Source organism: Heliconius melpomene, chromosome 2, assembly GCF_056956725.1.
Source record: "Heliconius melpomene rosina isolate 202511_hmr_F chromosome 2, ASM5695672v1, whole genome shotgun sequence".
In the NCBI taxonomy this organism is placed as follows: domain Eukaryota; kingdom Metazoa; phylum Arthropoda; class Insecta; order Lepidoptera; family Nymphalidae; genus Heliconius; species Heliconius melpomene.
Window position 1 is genome coordinate 1,662,000 of NC_140390.1, and position 27,167 is coordinate 1,689,166.

Here is a 27,167-nt window from a genome sequence, read left to right on the forward strand (position 1 = left end):
AATATGTGATACGTTTTTAAAATAAAACTGCTTAAAAAAGTTTAATAATTTGATAAAATTGTGTCGTCGTGGTCGTGGGTTCGAATATTAGTGTTATATATTTAAAATATCTGGTATACATCAAATGGATAGTGATAACTAGAGCTTTCCCTTACCAATGGGCTATCTAACACTAAAAATATTTTTTTATTCGAACCAGTAGTTCCTAAGATTAGCGCGTCAAACCAAACAAACTATTTTTAATATTAAAATAAATAATTAACAGAAACTGAAGAACATTGTAATTTTTTTAATAGGTTCCCTTTAAGTACGAAGTAAAAAGTGCAAAAAGCGTATTATCGATGTTGATATTTTATAATTTTAGTATTCGTGTTAGTTGGAATTCATATATTTCTTTTATTTGTATGAAATAAATTGTTCCATAGTAATGTGAAACAGAACGGAAGGCAATTTGTATTGACGTATACAATATGGCTATTATACTTATTTTCTTTTTTTATTTTCTAGTACGTTGACCTGGCGTTCATTTACTTTTATTGCATTGTATTTACTTTAGTATTAAAAAAAAAATAAATCAGCTTCACGCTGTATCCCGCACACAGTAGGGAAGACAGAAGGAAGTGAAAGTAGTTTAAGGCACTTCGTACCCCATTCACTCCCCCGAGTGGGAATCAAACCCAAAACCGTCGAGTTATTCCACTCACACGACGGCTTCATTAATTTAAAATGAAAGTCAAATCTAAACCTAATGAAATAACACTTTATTATGCATAAAACCTTGCAAATTATAATTTTATATTTAAACATAATGTATGCAACGACGACCTTTTCAAAACTATAATTTCAATATTCCTCTAGGAACATCTATATCAGAACACCCTAAAAGAACTGGAACGCCTCCAAAGATCCCACGACACGCTAGCAGAACGAGTGGGAGTGGATACAGTTGAAACTACAGAGATAGCTCGTTCTCTACACGCTGAGATGGAGTCAGAGCCAGAAGAAGATGAGAACTGGTTGAGGAATGAAGCTGTGCAAGTCTTCAAGCAGCTGAGGACGCTGGCATTGCAATTGAGTACCGGCCATGATGATGATTCAGGTTAGTTATATATAAATGTATTTAAAGAAGTATTATCGAAATTAGTTCTATTACTGAAATATTTTTATATTTTTACCTAGTTTATATGTATACTTATGAAAAAATTAAATACTTTATACTCCCTAGTGGGAAAAAACGCACAACCTAGTTAGACGCTGTGACGGCTTTTAAACTTCAATTTTAAAACTACCCTAATGCGGCTTCGCCTGCTTAAACTTATTGTTATATTATAACAATGCATATTAATAAAATCTTTAGATAAATTGTAACCTATGTGCTATTCTGACTTATAAGCTATATCATTGCAAAGTTTCATCTGAATTCGTTCAGTAATTCTTGCTTGAAAGTGGAACAAACACATCCTTACAACCTTTTACATTTACAATATTAGTAGCATATAAAAACAATAAATTAAAATTAATTATTAATTAAATAAACAACTCTAAAATCATGTTAATATAATAAATAATAGCTACATTTCTTCTTTTATTTATTTATTTATATATTTATGCATATCATAGTAAAAGCTGTTTTCTCTGCTGTCAGTCACGATATGAAATTGAGCTAAATCACTATGTTGCGTAGATAATGTGTATATATCGAATAAATAAAATCGATATTTATAAGAAATTATAAATAGTGGGTGCCGATAATAATATCGATGATGAATCGATTTTTAGGGTTCCGCAATGACAGCTGTATGTAGATTATGTCTGTTATATAAATTAATATAATTTAATTTTTTTAATAGCAAATCCCTGAATTTCTCAAATTTCAATCGTGTTTTTTCGATGGATAAATTTAAAATGTAGTAGTATAGCAGGTTAAATAGATACAACTAGTGTTAAGACACTCCGCTACTACTATCCAATTTTCGAGAAATTGCGTGTTGCGGAACTTAACGCCGGTCTTTGTCTAGGTTGATAATATTAAATAAAATCAATACAGCTAAGCTTTTACGGCCATAATATTACTTTTTATATGAACTGAATATAAGTAATTAATATAATCTATGTGTATCAAGATATAGCAATGTCATGTTATAATTATCGTAGCAATAGCCAGTATAATATGTACATAGATTCGATTTCTATCTTAGATAAATTATAAGAATTAAGATTGATATATTTGACATTTATATGAGATATTTTCCTCTGTAAGTAGGTGCAATTTGAGTAAAACATTGTGCAGCGTTAAGTTCCGCTATCCTAACATACAGGGGACGTGTGTTTTTAGAGAAAATTTCCAAGGGGATCTGAACTTTGATGCTATGTTTTTCAGGCTAATTAATTATTAGTAGTAAACGCGACGGGTTGTCGGTTCGATTCCTACCCGAGGACAGTAAATATTTAATATTTTCATTTCTACGCTTCGTGGTCAAGGTAAAGCGCGGCGTTGACTTCTTCCGCTAAACACGAGAATTAGGTGGAAAATGGGAAGCAGAATGTATCCCGCACACAACAAGTTAGGCAGAGGGAACCAGAACTGAAAACTGAAAATATTAAACATTTAATTTCCTCGAGTGGAAATCGAACCTACACCCTGACACGTATACAGGCACACGACTGGCCTCATTAGTTCAATGTTAACCTCGTATACGTCCTTGACTCCTAATTAATAGGCAATTCGATACGAAAGCTATTTGATTATACCTTATCTATAAGGCTAGTACATTGGACAGTAATATTGTTGTAATTATATTAGAAGTTAATTTAATATGTAAAAGATATTAAAATATATATCTTATTAATTGCTTAATTGATCTTAATTAAAATAAATATACGTATAGATATTTGAGACCAGTCGTAACGCAGAGGTGTGTGTGACTGTATAAGGTAAAGGTTGTGGATTCCATTCCGACTTGAGGAAATATTTAATATTTTCATTCCTTTTCGTGTTGACTTCCACCATTCAATACGTAATGCCTCCAGAATTCGGTGGGTAGTGGGGGCGGAGTGTCTTACTTAACTGCTATATACGGGATATAACATGAAACTGGTAAATGAATGTTATAGTTAAGTTTACTGATCTTATATCAATTTTATCATATGATCACCAGCTTTTTCCCGCGGCTTCGTCCTGGGGTCAAATGGAAAAAGTGGAAGAGAAACTAGTAAATATTCATTTCCTCCATTTGAATTGGAACCCATGACCTGTGTCGAACACTGCTCCATGCCTGGCTGCTGTGTTTTCTCTGCCCCATAAAAAAAATCACGAATTAAATATCTTTAAATAATATATTGTTTAGCTATATACTCTACATAGTTATATCTATTGGCTTAGTCTCAAAATCGATTAAGAAAGTTTCACACAATAAAGACCTTTAAAACAAAAGTAATAAGGACTTTTTAGGTAATTTCTTTAAACGTCACGCGATCGAATCGATACTTGTTCATTTGCACGCGTGTAATGAACTAGTTTCTATTTTTACAATACTATTTTCTAGATTATTTTATACTTTTTTTTTGTTTCACGCTGTATCCCGCACAAAGCGAATAGGCAGAGGGAACCTGGGGGCCTATTATTTAGACACTTCTGTTCTCCATTTTACGATGAATTTTGGGGATATTATGTGTTGGGTGGCGGAACTTAACCCTCGTTACCAAAGCGAAGAAATTAAAATATTAAATACTTCACCCCCCCCAAATGGGGATCGAACCCAAAACCTGTCATATTTACAGTCGCATGCTTGTGACCCTAACTTACCTTTTTCATTATTTAGTAATTGACTTATTTGCAGATTTACGATTTTATACGATAACGATTTTATTTCACCTTTTTCTCCTTTATATTTATTTCTTTAACAAATAACTTATGAGAACGCAACGGAGTAGGTATCTTAACACTAGGTTCCCTCTGCCTATCCTGCTATATGCGGGATACAGCGGGAAACTGTAAACAAACAATACAGACCAGTCTACAATACATTGCCCTCAACCATTTATACTGCAGTGTAATACTAACCGAATAAATGAATAGTACTTCCTGATCCAAGTACAATGGGTTTAGATTACTCATACTACGATTATGTAGAATACAGTAGCTTTTGTTAAATATACGATTTTGACCCGGATATACCTTTTTATTATTATATTTTTATCGCTCACTTCTCACGTTTTGTTGGATGCAGAGGGAATGTAGTGATTTGTCACTTGATTCTTCATTTTAAGTCTTTTATAGACGCTTATGTAGGTATGTGAAAATTTTGAAGTACTCATCGTCGATTATTTTTTTATTATCAGCTTTGCGCTAGGTTCCCTCTACCTACCCTACCTATCCTGCTATATATACATACCGGCATGCCGCATAGTAGGGTAGGTAGAAGGAACCTAGTATTAAAACATTTTGTTCCTCAGCTTCTGAGGCACTGCGTTTTGAGTGGTGGAGCTCAACGCCTGGCTTTTGCCTTAGTGCCAGATCAAAGAAATATTAATAAATAACAATTCGTTCCCCCGAGTGGAGATCGAACTCACCACTGTTGCGTTACAGTCACACCCTTATGGCAGCGTCCAGATAATTAAAAGCCTTGAGATCATTTAATATGTGAAAATCTTTTTTCCTTTACCTAGGTATCCTAATTATTTCTAAGAAACTGCTTCAATGGAGAAACGCAATGTCTAAACACTGGCTCCCTTTGCTTACCCTGCAACATGCGGGATACAGCGGGAAACTAACTAAAAACTACTCCACTAAATAATGTTATAATGCAATGCCAACATTTCTTACGACCACCGCTCGTATTCTGTTTCGTCACGCTATTTTCACCGAAAATCGAGCGTGATGTCATGACACGCTGCGCTGTTGCGGCTGGCACGGCCGTCACGACACGGCCTCGACTTCTGGTTGTTTTGAAATTTTTTGGGTATATTTTCGCCTTTTATAATTTTGCTTTTGTTGAGATATTTGGCATTTGTTTTGTTTTTGGAGATTTTTTTGTATGATGACTGATAGGTTTGATTCTTATCATATATGTTGAATAGATTTTTTCAAATAATTTTTAATTAATTATATTATATTGATATCAGTTTTTTGTTGCTTTAAGCTGCACCTTAGTCTAGTGTCGAGACACTCCGCTTCCCACTTTCCACCGAATTGTAGAAACTGCGTTATGAATGACGGAACTGAACGCCGCGCTTTGCTTCGGCACCAAAGCGAAGAAATGAAAGTATTAAATATTTCATTATCTCATGTTAATCGAACCCACAACCTGTCGCGTTTAAATCGCTTGTGCCCCTGCGCCACAACCCGGTTCCCCCACACCACACAAAAAAACCAGAAATCCACAAAGATAATCCGTTCGTGTATTGAAAAAACAAATAATTACAGTCATTTACATGTTTTTACATACATTAGGTTTATTTACCAGTTTTTACATATAAAATTGTATTTAATTGTACCAGACCGATTTGAGGTAGAGCATAATCTCTTTCATAATATTGTATCGTAATATTGTAGACTGATTTTACTTTTAAGATCGTGTATACGACATTTATTATACTGTAGGTATAGTGTGGCTGACGAGTCATGGCCGCTGGAATTGAATTTTTCTAATAATTTGCGCATTGCTTATTAGTAAGAAAATTGTTAGAAATATGTAAGAAAAGCAATATGCACATGCTACTTACTACAGGGTGACCACAACTCGTCGAGCGTACTTTACTAAAGAAGTATTTTTTTGCTAATGTTAAGTTAGTTAATGCTAATTATTAGACCAATTGTTGTGAGTTCGATTCCCGTGGAATAAAGCGCATAATCTCTTTCATAATACATTATAGCTGTAACGTAACCGAGTTTACTTAATCGTGTCTTAAAAACGTGTGTACGATATCTATTATACCGTAGTAAGTACCAGAGAAGTTAATTATTACTAATGCTGATTAACTTATATTGTTTGGTGTTGCGAAACAATGGGAAATAGAGGCTATTATGGTGCAGGGCACACGGGTTCAATTGTAAACGCGACGGTTCTTGGTTCGAATCCCACGTGATATACAGCGTGACGCTAAAAAAAATAAATAACTATACCTACTGACTGATTGTATATGCGGTTATTGTGGACAGGGATGTGGAAATAGGGGGGCCGGATGGTCCGTGTCCACCCCAAAATAGTCCGGAGCCCATCCCATAAATTTTACTAACAAAAAATTTGCCCCAAAAAACTAAAAAGGGCAAACCCAAGAAAATAACCAGATACGCCCATGATTGTGGGTTCGATTCTCGTTCGGGGGATTATACAAATTATCGCTTTCATAGTACACTGTAGCTGTAACCGAGTGATATTTAGTTTTTACTTAATCGCGATTCAAAAACTTGTATACTACATCTATTATGCTATAGACACTTAAGAAGTTAATTATAATTAATGTTAATTAAGTAAAGCTGTTTTCTGTTGCGAAATATTATTTCTTTATGAAATGTAGTACGTGATGGTTGTGAGTTTGATCCCCAGGTGGGGTGTAATTCATTTCTACGCTATAGCATGACAGAGTGCGGCGTTAAGTTCCGTCACACGCAACCATGTCGAATACTGGCGGATGATGATGAAATTTTACGTAAAAATTGTGAATATAATAAGATTAAAAGCTGCAAAAAAATTTTGAAATAACAGGTAGATGGTTCGTGAATTTGTAACATTTATAAGAATAAAAAATCGTTCAGATTTAGAACGAGATATACCAAAATAATAGAAGTACAAAGTTTTTCAGTAACATAATAAATAATAATAAATCGTATGTAATATTCTTAAAGAGAACATTTATTTGGAGAACGGAGTCACTTTAACATTTTCAAAAAAATCAAATTATTTTACCTACTCCTTTGTCACACAAAAATCCTACATATGTCACACAAAATTACTATATTACTTTGAACATAAATATCTTTTAGGTATTAATTATGAATGAATGTAAAAATTTGTGAAAATAGAAATTTGATCCACTTTCACGCAAAAACTACTAAACGGATTAAAATAAAACTTTACAATAATAAAACTTATATTTATTATTATTATTTTCTATCATTTGACTACGATAAAAACAAATACTATAAGCGGGCGAAGCCTTATTTCCGTCGCTAGCAATGTCTATATCAGCCTCTTTGTTCTACCGCAGCCTTGCGCGTCTCTAGTTACGAAGCGGAGGATGTGGCTTCTGTACGACATCGATATACGATACGCTATACCTACTTTAGAGAGAAGGGGTTCTGTTAGATTTGAGTTAGAAAGTGAATGTGGTTTTAGTGTCTTTCTTAGGATTGATTTTATCTGTTGTAATTGTATATCAGCACTTCCAGAAATACAGCTTTACGCCATCCATACACGGTAGAAATTCCTACCGTACGAACGAAACGCTTTGAGGCTACATTCTTTATCCGCACTGCGAGAGATTGGAACTCACTGCCGGCATCTGTATTTCCTGTGACATACAATGTGGGGGTTTTCAAAGAAAGGGTGAATAGGTATCTGCTACGCAAGCGTGCACCACCGTAGACCGCATCAACGCTCACCAGACTTGATGCGGTCAAACGCAAGCCTATTCCATATAAAAAAAAAATAAATAAATAAAATATATGTATTTGTATTTTAAAACAATAGCTCTACGCTTTTTTACGTTTGCTAGAGTTGGTTGAGGGAATTTAGTGTTAAAACATTCTGTTCTTGGAGAAAAATAATTCATTCCACCGAATTGACAAAATTAAACTGCTTTGCGATTTTCCTGCATTACAGGTGAATTTATAGTGTTGAGAGACATAACGAGTTGAGTGGCAGAACTTAACGCCGCGTTATGCCTCACTATGAATACAAATAAAAATAATTAAATCCTCCAAATTAGATTGAAAAAAATATTCCATTACTTCTCTACATATATTTTATTAGTATCATTTTATTTTCCATACTATTCGCACTGGTAATTTTACTTTGAACCTTGAAAACAATCCAAGCATACAATGTAGACCGCAATCCCATTACCTGAATAGAGAGGAGGAGGAGGAGAGGCCTCCTAATCCTCTTTACGTTTAATAAGATAATCTATATTATGATAATTTTTCACGTGGTGTAAGATTCTTAGACATGTTTTCTTTTATGGAATGTTTTATTTAGAACTACTTGAGTGTAAAATTTAACCACTTAACACACAATGCAAAGAGAGGTGCAGAGCAGGTAGTGGGGAATAGTGTCGTAACACTAGGTTCCCTCTGCCTACCCTGCTATTCGCAGGAAACTAAAGTGTTCATGACTAAATGCGACGATTGTGGAGGATACCTATGTTATATAAAATGTTTTTATTGACCAGCTCTTCTAGACAAGGCACAGTGTTGAGTTACATCACTCCACAAACAATGTCTCGAAAATTTATTAAATCGAAAGTAGTGTCTCAATATTAAATTCCTTCTGTCTCTACTTTTTTTTATAAAACTTTTTTTATTCTTTCACACGCAGGTCTCCATTCAGACTTCTCAATAACCTCGCTCGACGGTGAAGAAGGAGAGACTCTCCGTCGAGGCGCCCTAGCCGCAGCATGCGCTGACGCAGTGGCAGCCTACGCTACACTGGAAGGCTCGAGGGTCCGGGATTCGATAGCCGCACACGCCCGACGCGCCTTGGAGAGAGAACGACAGATCGATGAGAAGAATGAGATTATAGCTGATTTATCCTCTAAGGTAGGTTTTCATTAGTTATCTTAGTTCATTTTGGTGGTAATTGTTTTTCTATCTTAATTTCCAAATTATAAAGAATTCACTGAAGACTTTGGTCTCTTTTGTTACATTTATTGGTTGGTGACGCTATAAAAAAAGTGTTCACATTCTGTCACTTCATAACTACTCAATCGATTATCATTAAAGTTTGTACATACATATATTCTTACAGGTATTATAAAAGACATAGGATAATTTTATTAAAAAAATCATTGGCTATAATGTTAAAAAAAGGTTAAGCGGGCGAAGCCGCGTTCGAGTCTCTAGTATGTGCATAATGTAAATAATATTTATGTCATTGAGTATCGAGGTAAATAGGGCGGTAGATTAATCCTCTTTAATTTAATGCTCACAGCATATTGTGTTATTGTTATGTTACGTACAAACGCACATTATAGACTTTTCATTAGTAGGCTTACTTTTGTTCTCTTTTTAGTCGTTAATATGAGGGTGTTTAAAAGTTGAAATTAGGTATGTAGGATCCTTTGGGTGAACAGGTTACCAAATAACCTCGACTCGAAGGGATGAAATTTATTTTTCATTTTCCCACCGTAAAATAAACAAATTGCGGCGTTGATTTTCGCCAATCGTCACGTAATGTCTGGAAATGCGAAAGAAAGTAGAGTGAGGATTATCTACAATTAAACATACTGGAATACTTTAGTTCATATACAGTAGTAAAACTGAAAAAAAAAACAATAATTTCATAACTTTTCTTTAGTAACTAAAAAGAATTTTAAAAAATTCTTACGGGAACGGGAAAGTATGGTTGTCAGTGAGAACCTGGAAACTAATTGTAAAGACATTCTATTGTCGTTAAGACATTTTAGTTCTCCCACTTTACGCCGAAATCTAGACCAAGAATAATTCTCTCTTCCAAGAAGCAATCGATCCCACAACCGTCATGTCTACAACACGCCGTACGACTACTCCAATAGAACCTTAAAATTTTAATCGAACCAAATTTTATCAAATTGGGCAATGTTACGCTACACAAGCATCACCAAAGGCTATTCTATTTTGTATTGAATAGCGAACGGTACTTATCGTGGTGCTGTGAACTAAGTGGATTTGGGATACTAACTGTTTATTTAATTTTATATGGTTTTTTTGTGGTATGTACCAATTTGGTGGTGGGATGTGGTCTTTTTTTGGTTTTGTATAAGAAAAGACCTTCCCAATTAAGTGTTAGGCATTCATGATGAAGTTATAGTCTGTATGTAACACGGTGTTTGTCAGTTCAATCCCCACCATAGCTTTAAACGGAAATGTTCGTGTAAATGTTGTTTTTCAAACTTTTCGGGGCAAACTTTTTGTAGGTAAAATTTCTGTAGTGGCCCTCCCTACTTTTAATTTCGCTACTTAACTCGTAGTGTCGATTTGAGGGAGCAAAAGGTCTAGTTTAGAAGCGGAAAAAAGCACACCCATAGCATTATAATAATTAATATTTAAATGCTAATTTAATTTTATTTTAGTTAATAGATTGTACAGGACGTAGGGTACTAACACCAGTTCTCTATATATCTCTATCTCTTCCTATCCCGCTATATGAGGGATAAAGCGTGAAAATAAACAAAAAATAAAAAAAAGAAAGCTCCGCTATCACAAAACGACAAAAAACAATATTCTACACTACCAATAACTATTATATTAGAAACTATTTAAATATATCACCTTTCTTCATATATTTAGTGTATTGCGAATTACCATTTTGCATAAATAATATGAAATAAATTTCTCAAGACGTGTGTTTTTAATGATAATATAATTGCCGCATCGTGAAGAAACTGCTTGTTCGAGCAATAAAAATATATTTTACTTTAGCTTTGTAATATTAAAGTACGTATTGTAATATTAGTATTTATTGTGTATAATAAAATTATATGCGTCGTTGCTCCATTAGGAAATGTAGGTGATGTTATGGGTGTGGGTTCGATTCGATTTGGGGGAAAACTTATCTTGAAATAGTTTTGTTGTTAGGTTTGTCGTCAATCAATATCTAAAGTTAGTAAAACGCGGAGACAGTAAGTGGAAGATATAGTTTTTTAACTTCACGCTGTATCCCGCACATAGCAGGTTAGACGGAACGTAGGAACTTAGTATAAAACACTCCGTTCTCCACTTTCTGTTGAATTCTGGAAGTAACGCTACGCTTGCCAACGAGAAATTGAAACTATTAAATATTTTATGTCGGAATCGAACCCATAATCTGTCGCGTTTATATATGATAATATATTGATATTTTTATTGTATTAAAAAAACTATTTTAGACATATATATATATATATATATATATATATGACATCATATCATCCCACATATATATAAACTACTTAGATACTGATCTCTACATTCTATATACGTAGAGTAACTAACTTTAGCCATGTATAGATGAGACTATTTTAGATTTCATTTATATGGTAATGTGTGGGAATTTGAATGTTTGTTTTATGGGAAATAGGCACACCGTATTGGCGCAGTTGACGTATTATTGCTTATTATCAGTTCGATTTCCAGTCTGAAATATGCCTACTATATTATATATGTAGATGTCCCTGTAGTAATCTGTAAAACTTTAGTACATTTTCAGTATTAATAAAATATTTTTTTTTTATATTAAACTTTAAAACATTATTATTCCCTGCAAAGGAGGATTTTTAAGTCGGTAGCTCAAAGACGTGCTCATTGATATTCGAAACAGATTCGAGATTCAAAGAAAGTGACTCACAGTACATTGCCTTGTATAAAAGTTTAATCGTAACCATCTGTGGTTATTATATACAATCAAATGAAAATTAAACCAGCTTCACGCTGTATCCCGCTCACAGCAGGATAGGCCGAGGGAAACTAGTATGAAAACACTCCGTTCTCCACTCTCTGCCTAATTTTTCGAGGCATTGCGTGTGGAGTTGGAGGACTCAACACCAGGCTTTTGCCTTGGTGCTAGAGCGAAGAAATGAAAATATTAATAAATAATAATTTATTCCCTTGAGTCGGGATTGAACCCACAACCGTCGCGTTACAGTCACATGCTAGTACCTCTGCACCACGACGGCCTTGTATTGATTATATAGGATTAATTTTAGGAGTGATTTTTTTCTTATGCCTTCACGCATCGCCGATTTTGTGAAGGGTTAGCGGAGAGAGCTAAGTGAAATATACATCTCTGTTCTCCTTTTTTTCAGCTTCACGATGTATCCCGCACATAGCAGAGTATGCAGAGGGAACTTAGTGTTAAGACACTCTGTTCCCATTAAGACACTTCCGTTTCCCATTTTCCGCCGAACTCAGAGGACTGGTGTGTTAAGTGGCAGAACTTGCTTGCTTGCTTTTGGACACCAGAGCGAAAAAAACAAAAATTCTTTTCCTCCAGTGAGAATCGAACCCAGAACTTGTCGCGTTTACAGTCGCTCGCCATCATTAGCCTTAACACTAGGTTCCCTCTATCTATCCTGCTACGCGAGAGATACAGCGTAAAGCAAAAAAAAATCTTAAGAAAAGATTGCGTCTAGTAAAGTTAATAATTTTAATTACTTGTTGTCATTGAAACATCCATTTACAATCTCCTACACTACCTATACCTATATAATATTTAATGAATTCTGTACACTATATAATTATAAAATGTTGTAAATAAAAAGAAATAATATAACCAAAATTAAACGACCTCAATTCTTTAATAGTAATGGCTGCCGTTAAGTTTTGGAAATGAATGGAAAATTGAATGAAGATGCTAAATAAGCATATAAGTATGTTCTTTAAAGGTCTTCTACAGTTAAACTGTCATTTTACAAGGTCGACGACAAGAACCTACAATACTACATTTTTTAAGTCAGATCACCTGTTTGTCTCGCACAGCAGGGTAGGCAAAGGGATCTTAGTTCCGGCATTTTCCGGCGAATTCTGGAAACGTTTCGTGTTGATATGAAAATATAAATTTGATTGAATATTTAATTTTCTCGAGAGTTAAATCAATTATGCCGTTTCTGAGATTAGCGTGAACAAACGTACCGACAAATAGGCAAAAGTTTAGAAATATTTGTTTTGAAATTATACAATAATAGATTTACTCATATGTCTTTCATGTGATCAGTTACATTTTTATTTCTTACTAGCGGCCCGCTCGCGGTTTCACCCGCGTGAAGTATGTTATTATTAATTTGTCTCCATGACTACGTCCGACGTTATGCAAAATTGGAGACTCCTAGCATTTAGTAACGAATGACAAAGACAAATGTCATTAGTAACGATGGTTCATATACTCGTAAACTTTCAACCCCAAAAACAACCCCTTAGAAGTCGAATATTGCAAATTCCCGTCTTAGCGACCACCTACGTCCTATAAGTAACTCCTATGCAAAATTTGAGATTCCTAGCACATGTAGTTTCTGAGATTTCGTGATGAGTGAGTGACCTTTCGATTTTATATATATAGATAAGTAAGGTTAGGATGTAAAATTATCTCATAATTTTAAAGAGTTGCTCTACAATAGAGTCAGCGACTGTCAAAAAAGTGTTAATTTTATTTCTAATATCACAAAATATTTAATCATATTTATAAACTATTCCAGTTATCAGTAGCTGAGGTTGAACTCCGCGCGGCCGCCGAAGAAAAGGACAAGTTACTCAACGACGTGAACTACAGCAGCTTGCAGAACGATGAAGCAGTGACCAAGGCCCGACAAGAGAGGGACGACGCCATCGAGAGGAAAAAAGTGGCTGAGGTGAGTTGGATTTGTATTGGTTTAATAAGTTTTAAAGAATATGTGAAAAATAGCGTAAATTACGTTGAAATAAAGATTTTTTTTTTTTTTTATTACATATTATCATGCGATCAGTCCAAGGACTATGAACAGATGTATGGAGAGCTATAATGGCTTTTTAGGAACTCATTCCCCATTGGTTATGTTTCCTACATGGAATAACTGCCTAGCATGACGTTGGGTTGGTTGTGTTTAGAATTTGTTTCCTTTTTAGTCGGTTTATTGCCATAGGTAAGGTGGCTTGTCCGGCTAATTTATTTGGGTGACGTTCAAGCCTTTTTTTGTATTTGTAATTATTGGTCTGTATTGCCTCTTTCACTGTAGGTATTTGGAGATAGTTATGCATTTCCTTAATTTGTATGAACCATGGGCAGTTCCCTATTTGTTTTAAGATATAATTTAGAGTTCTTTGAATTATGTTTATATTGGAGACACATGTAAATCCCCAGAGTTGTAGGCCGTAGGTCCATATTGTATTGAAATAAAGAATAACATGAAAAAAATAATAATTAAAACTAATTTTAGATGGCTAGGACATTAAAGATTTAAACTATAGTTAATAGAATATAACATGATACCGCATTATAATTTTACCATATAAACGTCGCTTGATATTTTTTAAATAATATTTTTAATATATTTATATTATATGCGATATAAACTCCGTCTATTTTTTTTGTTGAGGGGCGGAACTCAACTACTAGAGCAAGAAAGTGGAAATAATTCATTCCCAACCATCGCGTTTACAATCAGATACTGTAACTGATTCAAGACGAGAACATTATTTGATTACAAGTATTAAACTTTTAATAATAAAAATAATGTAAATTTCCAGGTTTCTCTTGCCAAAACAAGAGTAGAGTTGATGCAAGCAAACAGCCAGCTGTATGAGGCTGTACGCCAAAAGATCGATCTCGGACAGCAGCTGGAGCAGTGGCAGGTATGTACATGTCATTTATGGTATAGGGAACCTAGTGCTAAGATACTTCGTTCCTATTAAGACACTTTTGTTCTCCATTGTACGTCGAATTCAGGAGGCATTGCGTGTTGGGTGGCGGAAATAAACCCCGTGCATTGCCACAACTAGAGCGAAAAGATGAAAATATTAAATCATTTCCTCGAGTGGGTATTGACCCACAATCTTCATTTTTACAGTGGCACGCTTGTGTGCACTACGACTGGCCTCAAAATATACCAATTTATAAAATAAAACGATAATATTGAAAAATATTTAGTACTATTTTCAACATCTTGTTATAATTATAACTAAAAACAATGACAACTCCTATTTCAGATGGACATGCAAGAACTAATCGACGAACAGATGAAACATAAATTAACAACACAAGAGAAACGAAGAAAGCTACCAGCACCCGCACCACCCACACGAACTTCGAGAATATTAGGATTTTTTCAACGATGATCACCATTTTAATATTTCCCGCCATAAAAAAACTAAACAAAACACAAATAATAGTTACGTACAAACCACCTGTCATAGCAGCCGCCATCTTGTTTTGTGTTAAAATCAAAATGGCGGTAGTCAATTTTGTTGCGTATAATAAACAATGTGTTTGTGTAAATGCAATGTTAATTGTGTATTTATTGATTATAAATTTTATTATTATAACATTTGTTATTATAATAACGGCGGCTATTTTTTTCACGAATTTAATAAAAATAACAACGTTTTTATTTTGTAACTTAAACAAAGAATATATATACTTATGGCGGCCGATATTAATTTATAGCTTATTTTTATATATGAAACGTGTGATCGATAGCTTGCAGTGATAGTTAATGTTTTAATTAGATTAATTTTAGTGACTTTAAATATAATTTTTAATGTATTACAGTGTTTTTTATTAGATAGTGCACTATCTTTGTAGTTTTATGTAGTTTAGTTTTTTATCGGCCGATAATTGCCTAAATATTTTTTTAAAAATAAATATAAAAAATATAGTAGAATATTAAACTAAAGTGTCTTTTAACTGTGACTTATTGTGATTTGGTAAAATAAAGTTTTTTTATCAATGTTTTTAATTGGAAATAATCGATATTTTTACAAAAATAAATTCAATTATAAAGTATATATTCAAATCGGTCTAAAAACTAGATTTTAATTTTTAATCGATATTTGATATTAACGTTTAAATTTTAAATAATCAATATTTTTACAAAAGTATATTTAAATATATTTATAATAATAAATCGGCCGATTAGAAACATACAAAAAAAATATTAATAATAATGTAACTTAGATTTGGGCATTCCGTACAAAATTATTAATAAGATACACATTCCATACATAAAATATTAAGAAAAAAAACAACAAAAAATAACGAAACGAATGTAAATATAATATCACGAATATAAACGAAACGATACATTTATTTTATCATACACGAACCAATCCGTCATTCTGTTTTAATGCAGATTATTAATAATAGATTATAGATTAAACATATTAAGTGTGTAAATTCAATGGCGACAGTTAATATATCTTAATTAATTGCTGTAATTAAAAAAAAATTACAAACGCAGGCTTTAAAATCTATATTTTTTAACTCGTTTGGTTATTGTAAGAAAGGGATTAATTTATCTTAGTAAGTTATTTCTATCAAATACAATTTATATTAAACGTCGTCATTAATTTTATACAAATTATTGATTTCATTTTTCCTTTTCCATTTCTAGCTTGTTAATTTATATATAAATTAATAACTTTTAAATTGAATACATAATGTCAGATTTGAGAAATAATTGTAAATAACACAATAAAAGTTTCACTATTAGTGAATGGTGCACGCGTTAGTTGTAAGTCCACGTTTATTAATAATAGCCATATTATTAACAATAATATAATAAATTGTTAAAAATAAATTAATTTAGAACGATCTGCTGCAATTTTAGATTAATTTTTAATTATTAATGTTTAAATAAAATAATGTAATAAAAACTTAACTTATGGCCTTTATTTGCAATATAATGTAATGAAATGTGCAGTGCCTTAAAGGTTTATTGTATTAAAAAAAGAAAACATTTTTTTTCTTTTAAATTACTTTTTGTAAATCAGGCAAGAAGGTTATTTAAAAAAAAAAACGTTCAAATTCAACAAGTAATAGTTCTTTTTTATTTAATTTCTTTTAATGTAAATTTAAATGAAAAATTTTGCTTAATTTTCTTCTTGCCTTTTATATCAAAAATACATATCTCATTTAAAATTGTTAAGATACAGAATTAAAAATTAAAATGCCTTCTAAAGTGCCTTGTACTATAAAAGTCAATTGTAATACAAAAAACAAGCAAATTAAAAAAAATAATTTTAAATAAAGCTCTCCATATATATTTTTTTTTCAAATCGTACATATATTTTTTTGGCGATTGGCGAGGAATTATCTATTATATACATACATACAAATGTACATTTATATTTATAAATTATAAAAAATGCATAACATGTATGAAAATAAAATACTATTTTTTCTTATAAAACTTGACAATACATATATCGCTCTGTTTTTGTGTCAGCAAAAATGTATGTTAGCGAATATATGAGATTGGAATTTTTACAAAAAAAGATAGTATTTTTCAAAGTACACTTAAATATGTCAAAACAGTTTTATATCGATTTAAAGTCCATTAAACTTTAATTGACGTCTTTAAGTGGGGATTTTCTTGTATTATGTATTTACACAGTTTGAGTTTATCTATGCATTTTAGTTTTTTTAATATTTATGTCATATATTTTAGCAAAGGCATTCTTTTTTTAATGTTAAGACTGAATTGAAATGTCTATAAACTTTTAATTATTTTATTTGCCCAACATATACTGCGCATTTATGTCGCAGGTTCAAATCCGGTAATGTTTGTATTGAACATACAAACGTAAACCGGCTTTTTATATGAAAAAGCAAACCTCTTTCTTATCAGAAGGTATTATGAGATTTGTTTCCTACTTAAAAAAAATTGTTTAAATATATTTATGTTTTAGTGAAAAAGGTGTTTAGTTCTCCATAAAAAGTTCTTATCTAATTATTTACGAGTATTTAACGCAAATTATTATTTCAAACAGCCTAAATTATTAATAATTATTAATAATATTTGAATACTTTTTTCTCAAAAATTATATCTACACTTTTTCACTATACATTTTTACATTTTACATTACATAAATTACTTCTTATCATTTAATATACAGCACAAATAAATGTTTTAATTTTTTTTATCATTTCTTTATGTCAGTTTGTATAAATAACGACAATGTATCTCTAAGTAACATACATACGATCGATTATAACCGATTAAAGTAATATCGATTATACATAAATAATATTTTTATTCGATAACACAATTAATTTTATTCGTCTTTTAAAATCGATTCTTATAATTAATGGATTATAAAAGATCGTTTGAGTTGACATGAAATTATTAATTTAAATATTAAATTTAATTTTTAATCTATTATTCTATATTATTGCGAGACCATCTACTTATATTTTATGTAAATTACCTTTGAATAACTTTTTGTGTATATATTTTGTTATAATTTAAAAAAAAATATTTCGCGGCATAGTTGATATATTTGTTTAGAAGTCTAGGTTTGATTCCCAGTAGAGGAAATGTTTATATTCAAAACATCTATAACTAAACGTTTGGATTTATTAGAGAAAACAAAATATTAGGTCATGGTCAAATCATGTGTTTCTTTACAGGAGTAAAGTCAAAACTTCTTATAATTATTTTATTATTATATTATTATATAATATTGTACGTATATTGTGGACGGGTCTCGCATCTCGCATAAGTACTTAAACATCGTAACTTAATTTTAGATATAATGACTAGTTTATATTTAAATTACTTATTAATAATTATTATGTGAAATTGTAATATTAATGAAATAAATAAAGTCAGAATTTTAAACTGTTTTTTTATTCATTCGTTTATGTTAGCAAATTTTTCTGGTCTTGTCTCAAGTCCATCTTGAAATTAGAACATGCGACTTGCAACTCATCTCAAGGTTCGTCATCATCATCATCGACAACCACCTTTTATCCACTGCTGGACATAGACCTTCCCCAATTCTCGCCACCACCCTCGATCCTCAGCTCTTCCGGACCCATCCGCTTCCCGCCAACCTCTTTAGGTCGTCGGTCCATCTAGCTGGGGGTCGTCCCACCGGTGGTTTTGTACGGGGTCTCCTCTCTAAGACACGTCTGCCCCATCGGCCGTCGGCCGATCTCAAAGTTATCTGTCTTCAATATTAAACAACATAAAAATACATTATTCTACGAAATTAATTTTTAAAGTAATAAAGAGGTCTAACACCATATTAATTTAATCTATAACAAAAAAAGAAGGTAAATCTTCTGTCATCACACTAGTTGCTTCAATTTGTGTATTGCTATATTCTTATTAATATTTTAATACTTATTTTACTACAATGCCGACGCAACCGGAACAGAAAACTGTGGACCCTGAAGCTGAACTCAGCAATGTTCAAAGAATGGTAAGTAAGGAACAAACTTCAAAATAATTTATCATTTTTCCTACGTAGCTATTTGTAGCCCTAATAAATTCTTCTAGCGAATATTGCTAATTGCCAGTATGTGAAAAGCCTGGGCAAGAATTTTAAGCTTTTTTCGGATTTTTGAGTCTGGTATATAAAGATCGTAGTGTCTGGCGCTCCGTTCTCTCTGATTTCCCCGCCAGGGATAATAGAAAAGAAGAGTAAGTTACGTTACTAATATCTTGACATATGCCATCGCGGTACCATCCCCACTCGTGGAATGCTGGTTATATTATATTTTAAGTATTTTAATATCCACGCTCTTGGAGACAAACGCAAGGTAGAGTTGTACTAAACACACAATGGTAGGTTTCCTCTGCGTATCCTGCTATCCTGGAAAAAATGTGAAGCGTGAATGTATGAGAAGTCTAATATCTACGATAGTTTTTGATTCTAATAAACATATAAAATTTTTCATTTTTAGATACGATCATATATAATGAAAAATTTGCCATATTGTATTTAAAGAATGTTTTATTTTTTGATTTCAGTTTCAAAAGCTCGCTCCTATGTGCAGCGTGGAGAAGCGCGCGGGAGGTGAACCTCAGCTCGCGCCGCAGGAGAAGCAGCTCTCGATACTCGCCACTGAACTCAAGGAGACTTTGCTATGTATTAATGTAAGTAATTTTTTTAAGCTTATATCCCTTATACAGCATGTAAATATAGATTTCACAAGAGTGTATTAACACTAGGTTCCCTCGTTCTAACCCGATATGTGCGGGATACAGCGTGGAGCTAAAAAAAAAATAAGGCATCCAATCACATAAAAAGAAGATTCAGCAATCCATCTCACTTAAATTTCTTTCTACTTTAACTATTACCAATATAATATAATTTAATAAGTTACTATTCCCCAAAGCTACTACTTCTTCTCCCTACCTAGCTCGCTAAAAAAGGTCAACACGCACTACGCGACAACCTGACCAAGCAAGGCACCCGCAAGTCCATAGTCGAATACGAGAAGCTGGAAGGAGAGCTGAGAGACGAGAGAGCACAGCAGGACGAGCTGGACTGCCTGAACTACCTCGCGCAGAAACAGCTCGTGGAATTGCTGAAGAAAGTGCCTACTGAGGCTGATGTGAATGAATAGTTGTATTTATTTTCTATTATTTCTAAGACCTAGCTTTAGCTTAGATAAGTAAAAGAAAAATTGTATTAAAATATTTTTCGGTTCAGTTTATACAAAGTTTGAGGCTGACTTTCGGGTCGGGCGACATCTATCTTGTGTTTACTACTCCTGGGACGCTACGTTTATATTTCCACTTCTTCGCACAGGTGTCGCATCGTTGAGTTCTGCCACTCAACACGCAATGCCTCAAGAATTCGGCAGAAAGTGGGGAACGGAGTGTCTTAACACAAAGTTTCCTCTGTCTTCCATAATGTATGCGGGATACAGCGTGAAGATGATTTTTTATTTTTACTCGTAGGAATTAGCAATGATAGAGAACGCGAACAACCGTCTCCGCCGTATGGAGAACCGTCTTGACCTCGCGACCAAACGCTTCTGTCTGGTCAACACCGATAATAAGAGAGTGCGGGAGGAGATAGATAGGCTGCTTGTTGAAAGGTTTGTGAAGGATTTTTTTGCACGTACACGCTTTATCACTCATTTGGCACGGTAGTCGGAGGGAATTCGGGAACTTAGTGTTGAGACTTGTCGTTCCTGTTAAGACACTTTCGTTCTCAACTTGTCACCGAATTTTGGAGGCGTTGCGTATTGAGTGGTGGAACGAGGAAATTATTATTATTTTTTATTTACACGAGTGGGAATTCAATCCATAACAATGGTACCTACGGGTATATCATATATTTTATTTTCCCTTTTCCTAATTTTTTTTTCCAATATTGTAATAATTCTGAGGCCGTTGTTTTGCAGTAGCATACCGTGTACCGTGTACTGTAAGCGTGACGGTTGGGAGTGGCGATCTCCCTCGAGGAAATTAATTATTTAATATTTTAATTTTTCTTTTCTGATAACAAGACATAGCATGGCGGTAATACCCGCCACTCAACACTCAAAGGAGAAAGGGATATCGGTATAACAGCTTATAGTTTAGGCTGAGGGAATGTAGTTTTAAGACCCTCCTTACATTTCCTCCTCAATAAAATAAAAAAGTAAAAAAAAAATTTAAGTTAAACGGTTTTATATTGCAGATAAATGTACTAAAAGCTAAAAAATAATTTCATGGAAATTATGATTACTAAAATAAAATCGTGGGGACACTTGCTACTTACCACTAGGTGGGTGAAGTCTCATGCCATGTCTTTCGATTGTAGATATTGGACGTGCCCCACGATTTTATTTTAGTAATCATAATTTCCATGAAATTATTTTTTAGCTTTTAGTACATTTATCTGCAATATAAAACCGTTTAACTTAAAAATTTTTTTTTACTTTTTTATTTTTAAGTTTTTAGTTTTTATTTCTCTTGCTATTCAATTCGTTGAGTGCCTCATTATTGCAAGGTTAATGGAGAATGTTACGATCGACCCCCCCAGAGGTCCAATAGAGGGGCAAGGCTATGTACAACAAGATGTGCCTGAATCTTGAGGGGAAAACGCTAACGACATATCATTTTTATCCACCCTAATGCCATACAGTTCTCGGCGCGCTTTTACCTTTTACCTTGACTTGGGTGGTGTACCCCCAGCGACGTATCATTTTTAGCCACCCTATAGCCACACAATCCTCGACAGGATACCAGATCTTGACTTAGGTGGGAGATTCATATTGTAATTTTGTATAGTATACTGTATTATACTTACCAAGCCCTTTATTTTGATACCCATATTGATGGGATTGAAAACTACATTATCCGCCATTTTGTAGCAGTGGCCATCTTTGATTTTGATTTTGTATAGTGCACTGAATTCTACTTAACAAGCCCTTTCATTTGATACCCATATTGATGGGATTGAAAAAACTAAGTGGTCCGCCATCTTGTAGCGGCGGCCATCTTGGATTCACAATAATATTGAATATGGATAATTGTATTGTCACCAGTAACAAAAGCGTATACCAAATTTTAGATCAATCGGTTAACGGGAAGAGGGTTAAATTTCAATTACTAAATTTGACCCAAACAAATATACAAATAAATAAACAAACGGGGTGAGCTAAATAAAACCGTTTAATAAATAAAATATTTGACTGTATATTAGAAACGACTTCAACATCCAGTGGAACCGCACAATAGGCAAGCTGGTGAAAGGCAAAGAGTACTTGATGGACATATTCGAAATCGCAGCTAACGCATTTGGTGATAGAGACGAGTGCTGCAGGAAGCTGGAGGCTTTGAAGTGGAAGGGGCTGTTCCAACTTAATAGGGATATATCGGTTAGCTTATTTATAAGAAACTTTTTTGTCATATCAATATTTTCTCTACTGGTAATTGAACCCAAAACCAATCGCGTTCACAGTCCTCATTTGTGCCAACTTGTGTGCGTAAGCAAAAAATAGTTAATTTAATAATGTAATATATCTAATATTCAAATCGAGTTACTGCCATTATGTCTACAGGAAATGCAATCCTACGAAGGAGAACTAAATCACTTGGCTAAACTTGAAGAGTTTCTCAGAGTGAAAGGTTCCAGGAGGATCTGCGAGGCTGACGAGAAGGAGGAAATGAAACGCCAAGAGGAGATACAAAGATGCGAGCAAGAGATCGCTGGATACGACGCATTACTGGAGGAAGTGTTTGTAAGTTGTAAACTTAAAGTTTTGTAAGATATTACTATTAATTTAAAAAGTTGACTATTGAAAATCTATATAAAAATATTATGGCGGTATATGCTATGGTTGTTGATTCATTTCTAAAATGGAGGAATGATTATGTACGTATATTATGTTCCTTCACTCGACACTCAATGCCTGGAGAAATCGGTGGAAATTGGGAAACGGAAGTATGTTAACGGGAATGGCTTAATAATAGGGGAAAAATAATATAATGTTTTAGAAATACGCCGGCTCGGACAGACTGTCGACAATAATTAATCATTTTAACGCAAGTGAAATAGAAAACTTTTCAATGTTCGTGTTGTTGTGCGAGATACTACAAGAGTCTATAATACTTAGGAGAGACCTTGAAGTCGTCAGGCAGAGAATTAGTAAGATTTACATTAAGATATTATATTGAATCCTTATTTTGATATAGTGAGAAGCTAAAAACAAATAATTTAATCATTTTCTAGTAGCTCTAACTATTAAATGCATTGAGCAATATCATAAAAAACTGATAATGCTTGGGTTGGGCAAGGCGCAGTCGACTCCAATTCCATTTCAGTTCATCGCTCTGGTAATGAGGCAAAGCGAAGCGTTTAGTTCCGCTACTCAACAGGGAATGCCTTGAAAAACGGCGGAATGTGGGAAATGGAAGTGATTTAAGAGAACGGAATGTCTTAACAATAAGTTCGCTCTGCCGTCCTTACTATAAAATTTATAATCCCCAACATAAAGTGGATCAGCGCGAGATGAACGAAGCCAAAGAAGAAACCCAAGATAATAAACTTGAACAATATCACACGAATCTTGAAGAACAACGGGAAAAAACCCAAACCGCCCGCGACAATAACGAATATGCTGACGCTACCATTTTGAAGGTATTAAGAGGGATAGATGAGCTAGTAAGGTAATGAATTTACAGCATGTGTTTAATAAAATATTTAATATATTAGTTTAAAGTTTTATTTGTAACTAGCGGACCCGGACGCGGCTACGCCTGCTTCAACTATAAGAATATTTGTTAAATATATTCATGAAATTATTTTCAATTTTCGATAGAATTAGTAAGAAAATATAAGCTTAAATAATCAAAAAGAATAAAAAGTAGAGACATATTATTAGAAAAAAATATCTGAGTTATTGAAATGAACCAACAAAAGGATTAAAAGTAACTAAAGGATAGGTATTCTTAATATTAGAAAAAGTACCTAAAGTTTTCCGTGCGTGCGTACATAGATATCGACTCTATCTATCTATCTATCTATGAAATAACTTAACATTTCTCTATATTAAATAGGATAATTTTAGCGGGCAATATCAAATAAAATAAGAAGAGAACCAAAGTGTAGTTTAAATTAATTATAAACAGCAAATAATTACATAAAAATTAAAAATAGTTCGAAAATGTATGAAAATTTATAAAACCGTCAACGTCATCTGCCCGTTCGCGTCGGTCATACTCATACTATACCACTCGTAGGCTAGGTCATTTGGAATCAGTGACATCTCCTTATTTATTAGAATGTTATACAGTAAACTATAATTTCAATCTAGATAAAAGGCTAAAAGTGACTATTATATTTATTGTCATAAGGATGAATATCAAATTGTCGCGTTAGCGGTTGCATAGCGACGCGACGGTTGTTATTAACATGGTAGCATAAATTGCATGTCAAATTAGAAAGTACTTTAAAATATATTAGTTTATATGTGTAATGTAATGTTATATAGCCTATAGCACTTCTGAAGAATGCAGCTTTCATACAAAACAAAAACAATGTAAATCGATCCAGTAGATCCAGAGATCTTAGCGTTCAAACAAACAAACAAACAAACAAACAAACAAACTCTTCCGCTTTATTATATTAGTATAGATTTTGTATTAAAAAAATCATAAATTATAACTTATATGTACATTTAAAAAAAATCAACGAAAAAAAACAGGCAAAGATAACTTAGTATTAAAACACTCCGTCCCTCACTCTCGAAAGGATGATAATTATGATGATGAAAATATTAATAAATCATAATTTCCGAGTGACAATTGAAATTGAACCCACAACCATAGCGCTTAGTCACGCGATTGTGCCAGTGGGCACAACCGCCTCGCTTATGCTTAATCTAACTTTAAAATACATAATATTTGTATACTTTATCATATGTATGCAATAGTATAAATATTTAAAATTATTTACAACAGATATGTGGTATTAGGTTAAATAAAATGTATAAATAATTAAATACCCACCCTTCTCAAAACTAAAATCAAGTAGAATATAATTTGAACTTTACATTATCTAACGATTATGCATAAAGTATAAAACTAATTCTAGTTCTTGATACAAAAATAAATTTTAAAAAAGGTACCTAACCCACTCTTAACACGTTCAAATGCTGAAATTGACCTAAATACCAAATGCAATGTTAGCTCTTGGATTAAGTGAATTACTCGTATGTATTTCTGTTAACCTTAATAAGTGATACTTTCTTAATAGCAATAAGCAGGGTAGGTAACTTAGTGTTAAGACACTACGTTCCCCATTTTCCGCCGAATTCTGGAGGCATAGCGTGTCGATAGTTGGAACTCAACGCCGCGCTTCGACACCAGAGCGAAGAAAATGTATATATTAATATTAAATATTTTATTATATACCTCGAGTGGAAATCGAACCAGCAGCATACCACGTTTATAGTCACACTTAATGCCTCTGCGCCAATAATTATTATATATTCTTTATTGCACATATAAGAAAATAGTAAAAAAACAGTTGAAAAGTTATGTTTACAATGGCGGATAATCTAACATAATCTCACATTACATATTGCAGACTTGCGAGATGCGATGTCACACCAGTATTGTCCCTTTTAGGGAACCATAAGGAAGTAACCAAATGGAATGTACGGAAATTCCTTAAAATTCTCGAATCGGAAGTCAAAAGTTTGATTGAAGTTGTTTATGGTGCTGTTAAGGTAATATATAACAAGTACCCACATATTTTAATGTACCTAATTGAAAATTGCTTTATAATAAAATCGTCAATCGATTATCGGTATTTTCTGAGCTTTAATTAATTTCTATTTAACGCCAAGAGTATTCAAAAAATAATTAAATAAAATAAACGAATAAATATTTATATTTATTTAATGTTATCTATAAAATCGATTTCCCTACGAATTAACGACTCAATTTCACCAAACATATAGCTAATAGATATAATAATACTGGCAACCCTAATCCTACTAGCGAGTAGCGAGTAATGACAGAGCAACGCTAAATCACTTCCAAAACCTACTTTCAGCACAGGATACATATATTTTTTAAAATAAATTATTGTATATATATTGTATTCAATATCTTATTGTTCAAATATTTTTAAAGCCACCAGCTCCAACGCCAAAAGCTCGTAAAGGTCCAGCACCGCCCACAACTAAGCTCGTCGCTGATCCATACGTTGAATTGATTCGTCCTAACAGAATTGAAAAACTCGTACCATACCAACCTTGTGCTTAGTTAGTAGAATATTTATCATACATATATTATCTTCACGCTATATCCTGCATACAGTAGGCAGGCAGAGGGAACCTAAAGAATAATAATTTATTTCCTCGAGTGAGAATGGAACTCACAACCGCCGTGTTACTTGTGCCGCTACGACACGATGGGCTCTTATATATTACTGTACTTAATTATTATATTTACGTGGAAAGATATATAAGAATATTAAAATTTCTTTTAGTTGTGTTGAAGATTACATTATGAATTTGGTGTTCGAGACTCCAGCAGTTCCAGCTGATAAAGAATACGTAGAAGGCATCTTTCAATTAGAAGATGTGAACACTAAATTTGGTATTTTCACTTTAACAATTCCTGCGTAAGTTTAATTACTGCTGCCTTTTAAAGACATTATTTTTCATTGCTAAGCAATTATATAAAATAATATATTTTTTAATATTTTCAGTAAACGACATCCTTACAGAGGACCTAAGAAGGAGTAGTTTACACATTTTATATTTTTATTTAAAATTCATATTTTTATACATAATAAATTTTATTCACATAAACTGACTTATTATTTGAAATAAAGTTATTTTTCATTTTAGTAATATTTGGTAGATAATGGAATATGCTTACGTATGGCAACTCTATGTTAATATAAGTCAAAACAAAATAAGGGCCACCCACTCTAATGTTTCTGGAGCTTAGGTATTAGGAAATGATAAAGTTCAGTAGTATTACGACAGTAGTATTATCGTTTTTTAACGTAATTCATTTAAAATTTAATTAAAATCCATTTGCATTATTTAATACTACATAAT

At 32.9% G+C, this 27,167-nt stretch overlaps 2 protein-coding genes across 2 annotated transcripts in view; both read left to right on the forward strand.

Annotated features, from left to right (window-relative positions):
• LOC146540274 (bicaudal D-related protein homolog) overlaps positions 1–18,483 on the forward strand; it is an 81,674-nt gene extending 63,191 nt beyond the window's left edge. Inside the window, exons 5-9 of the mRNA XM_085202182.1 lie at positions 859–1,099; positions 8,538–8,758; positions 13,366–13,518; positions 14,393–14,497; positions 14,852–18,483. Coding sequence (XP_085058308.1) covers positions 859–1,099; positions 8,538–8,758; positions 13,366–13,518; positions 14,393–14,497; positions 14,852–14,980 — 849 coding nt within the window. The 3' untranslated portion in view covers positions 14,981–18,483. The remainder of the gene's footprint in view (positions 1–858; positions 1,100–8,537; positions 8,759–13,365; positions 13,519–14,392; positions 14,498–14,851) is intronic.
• A 520-nt stretch (positions 18,484–19,003) lies between these two features.
• LOC146540275 (coiled-coil domain-containing protein 63-like) lies at positions 19,004–26,912 on the forward strand. Its single transcript, XM_085202193.1, has 12 exons — positions 19,004–19,069; positions 19,621–19,746; positions 20,013–20,207; positions 20,557–20,696; positions 22,292–22,466; positions 22,650–22,829; positions 23,086–23,236; positions 23,586–23,757; positions 25,679–25,820; positions 26,230–26,360; positions 26,588–26,722; positions 26,810–26,912. Exons 1-12 carry the CDS (start codon positions 19,004–19,006, stop codon positions 26,844–26,846), a joined length of 1,650 nt encoding a protein of 549 aa, XP_085058319.1. The 3' UTR covers positions 26,847–26,912.
• The last annotated feature ends 255 nt before the right edge of the window (positions 26,913–27,167 follow it).

What these genes read in the sequence shown, in the direction of transcription:
- LOC146540275 (XM_085202193.1), top strand. Translation starts at nt 19,004, where the DNA reads ATGCCGACGCAACCGGAACAGAAAACTGTGGACCCTGAAGCTGAACTC. An exon ending in GATAGGCTGCTTGTTGAAAG is followed by an intron (nt 20,697 to 22,291) that starts GTTTGTGAAGGA and finishes ACTGTATATTAG; the next exon opens with AAACGACTTCAACATCCAGT. An exon ending in CATTACTGGAGGAAGTGTTT is followed by an intron (nt 22,830 to 23,085) that starts GTAAGTTGTAAA and finishes ATAATGTTTTAG; the next exon opens with AAATACGCCGGCTCGGACAG.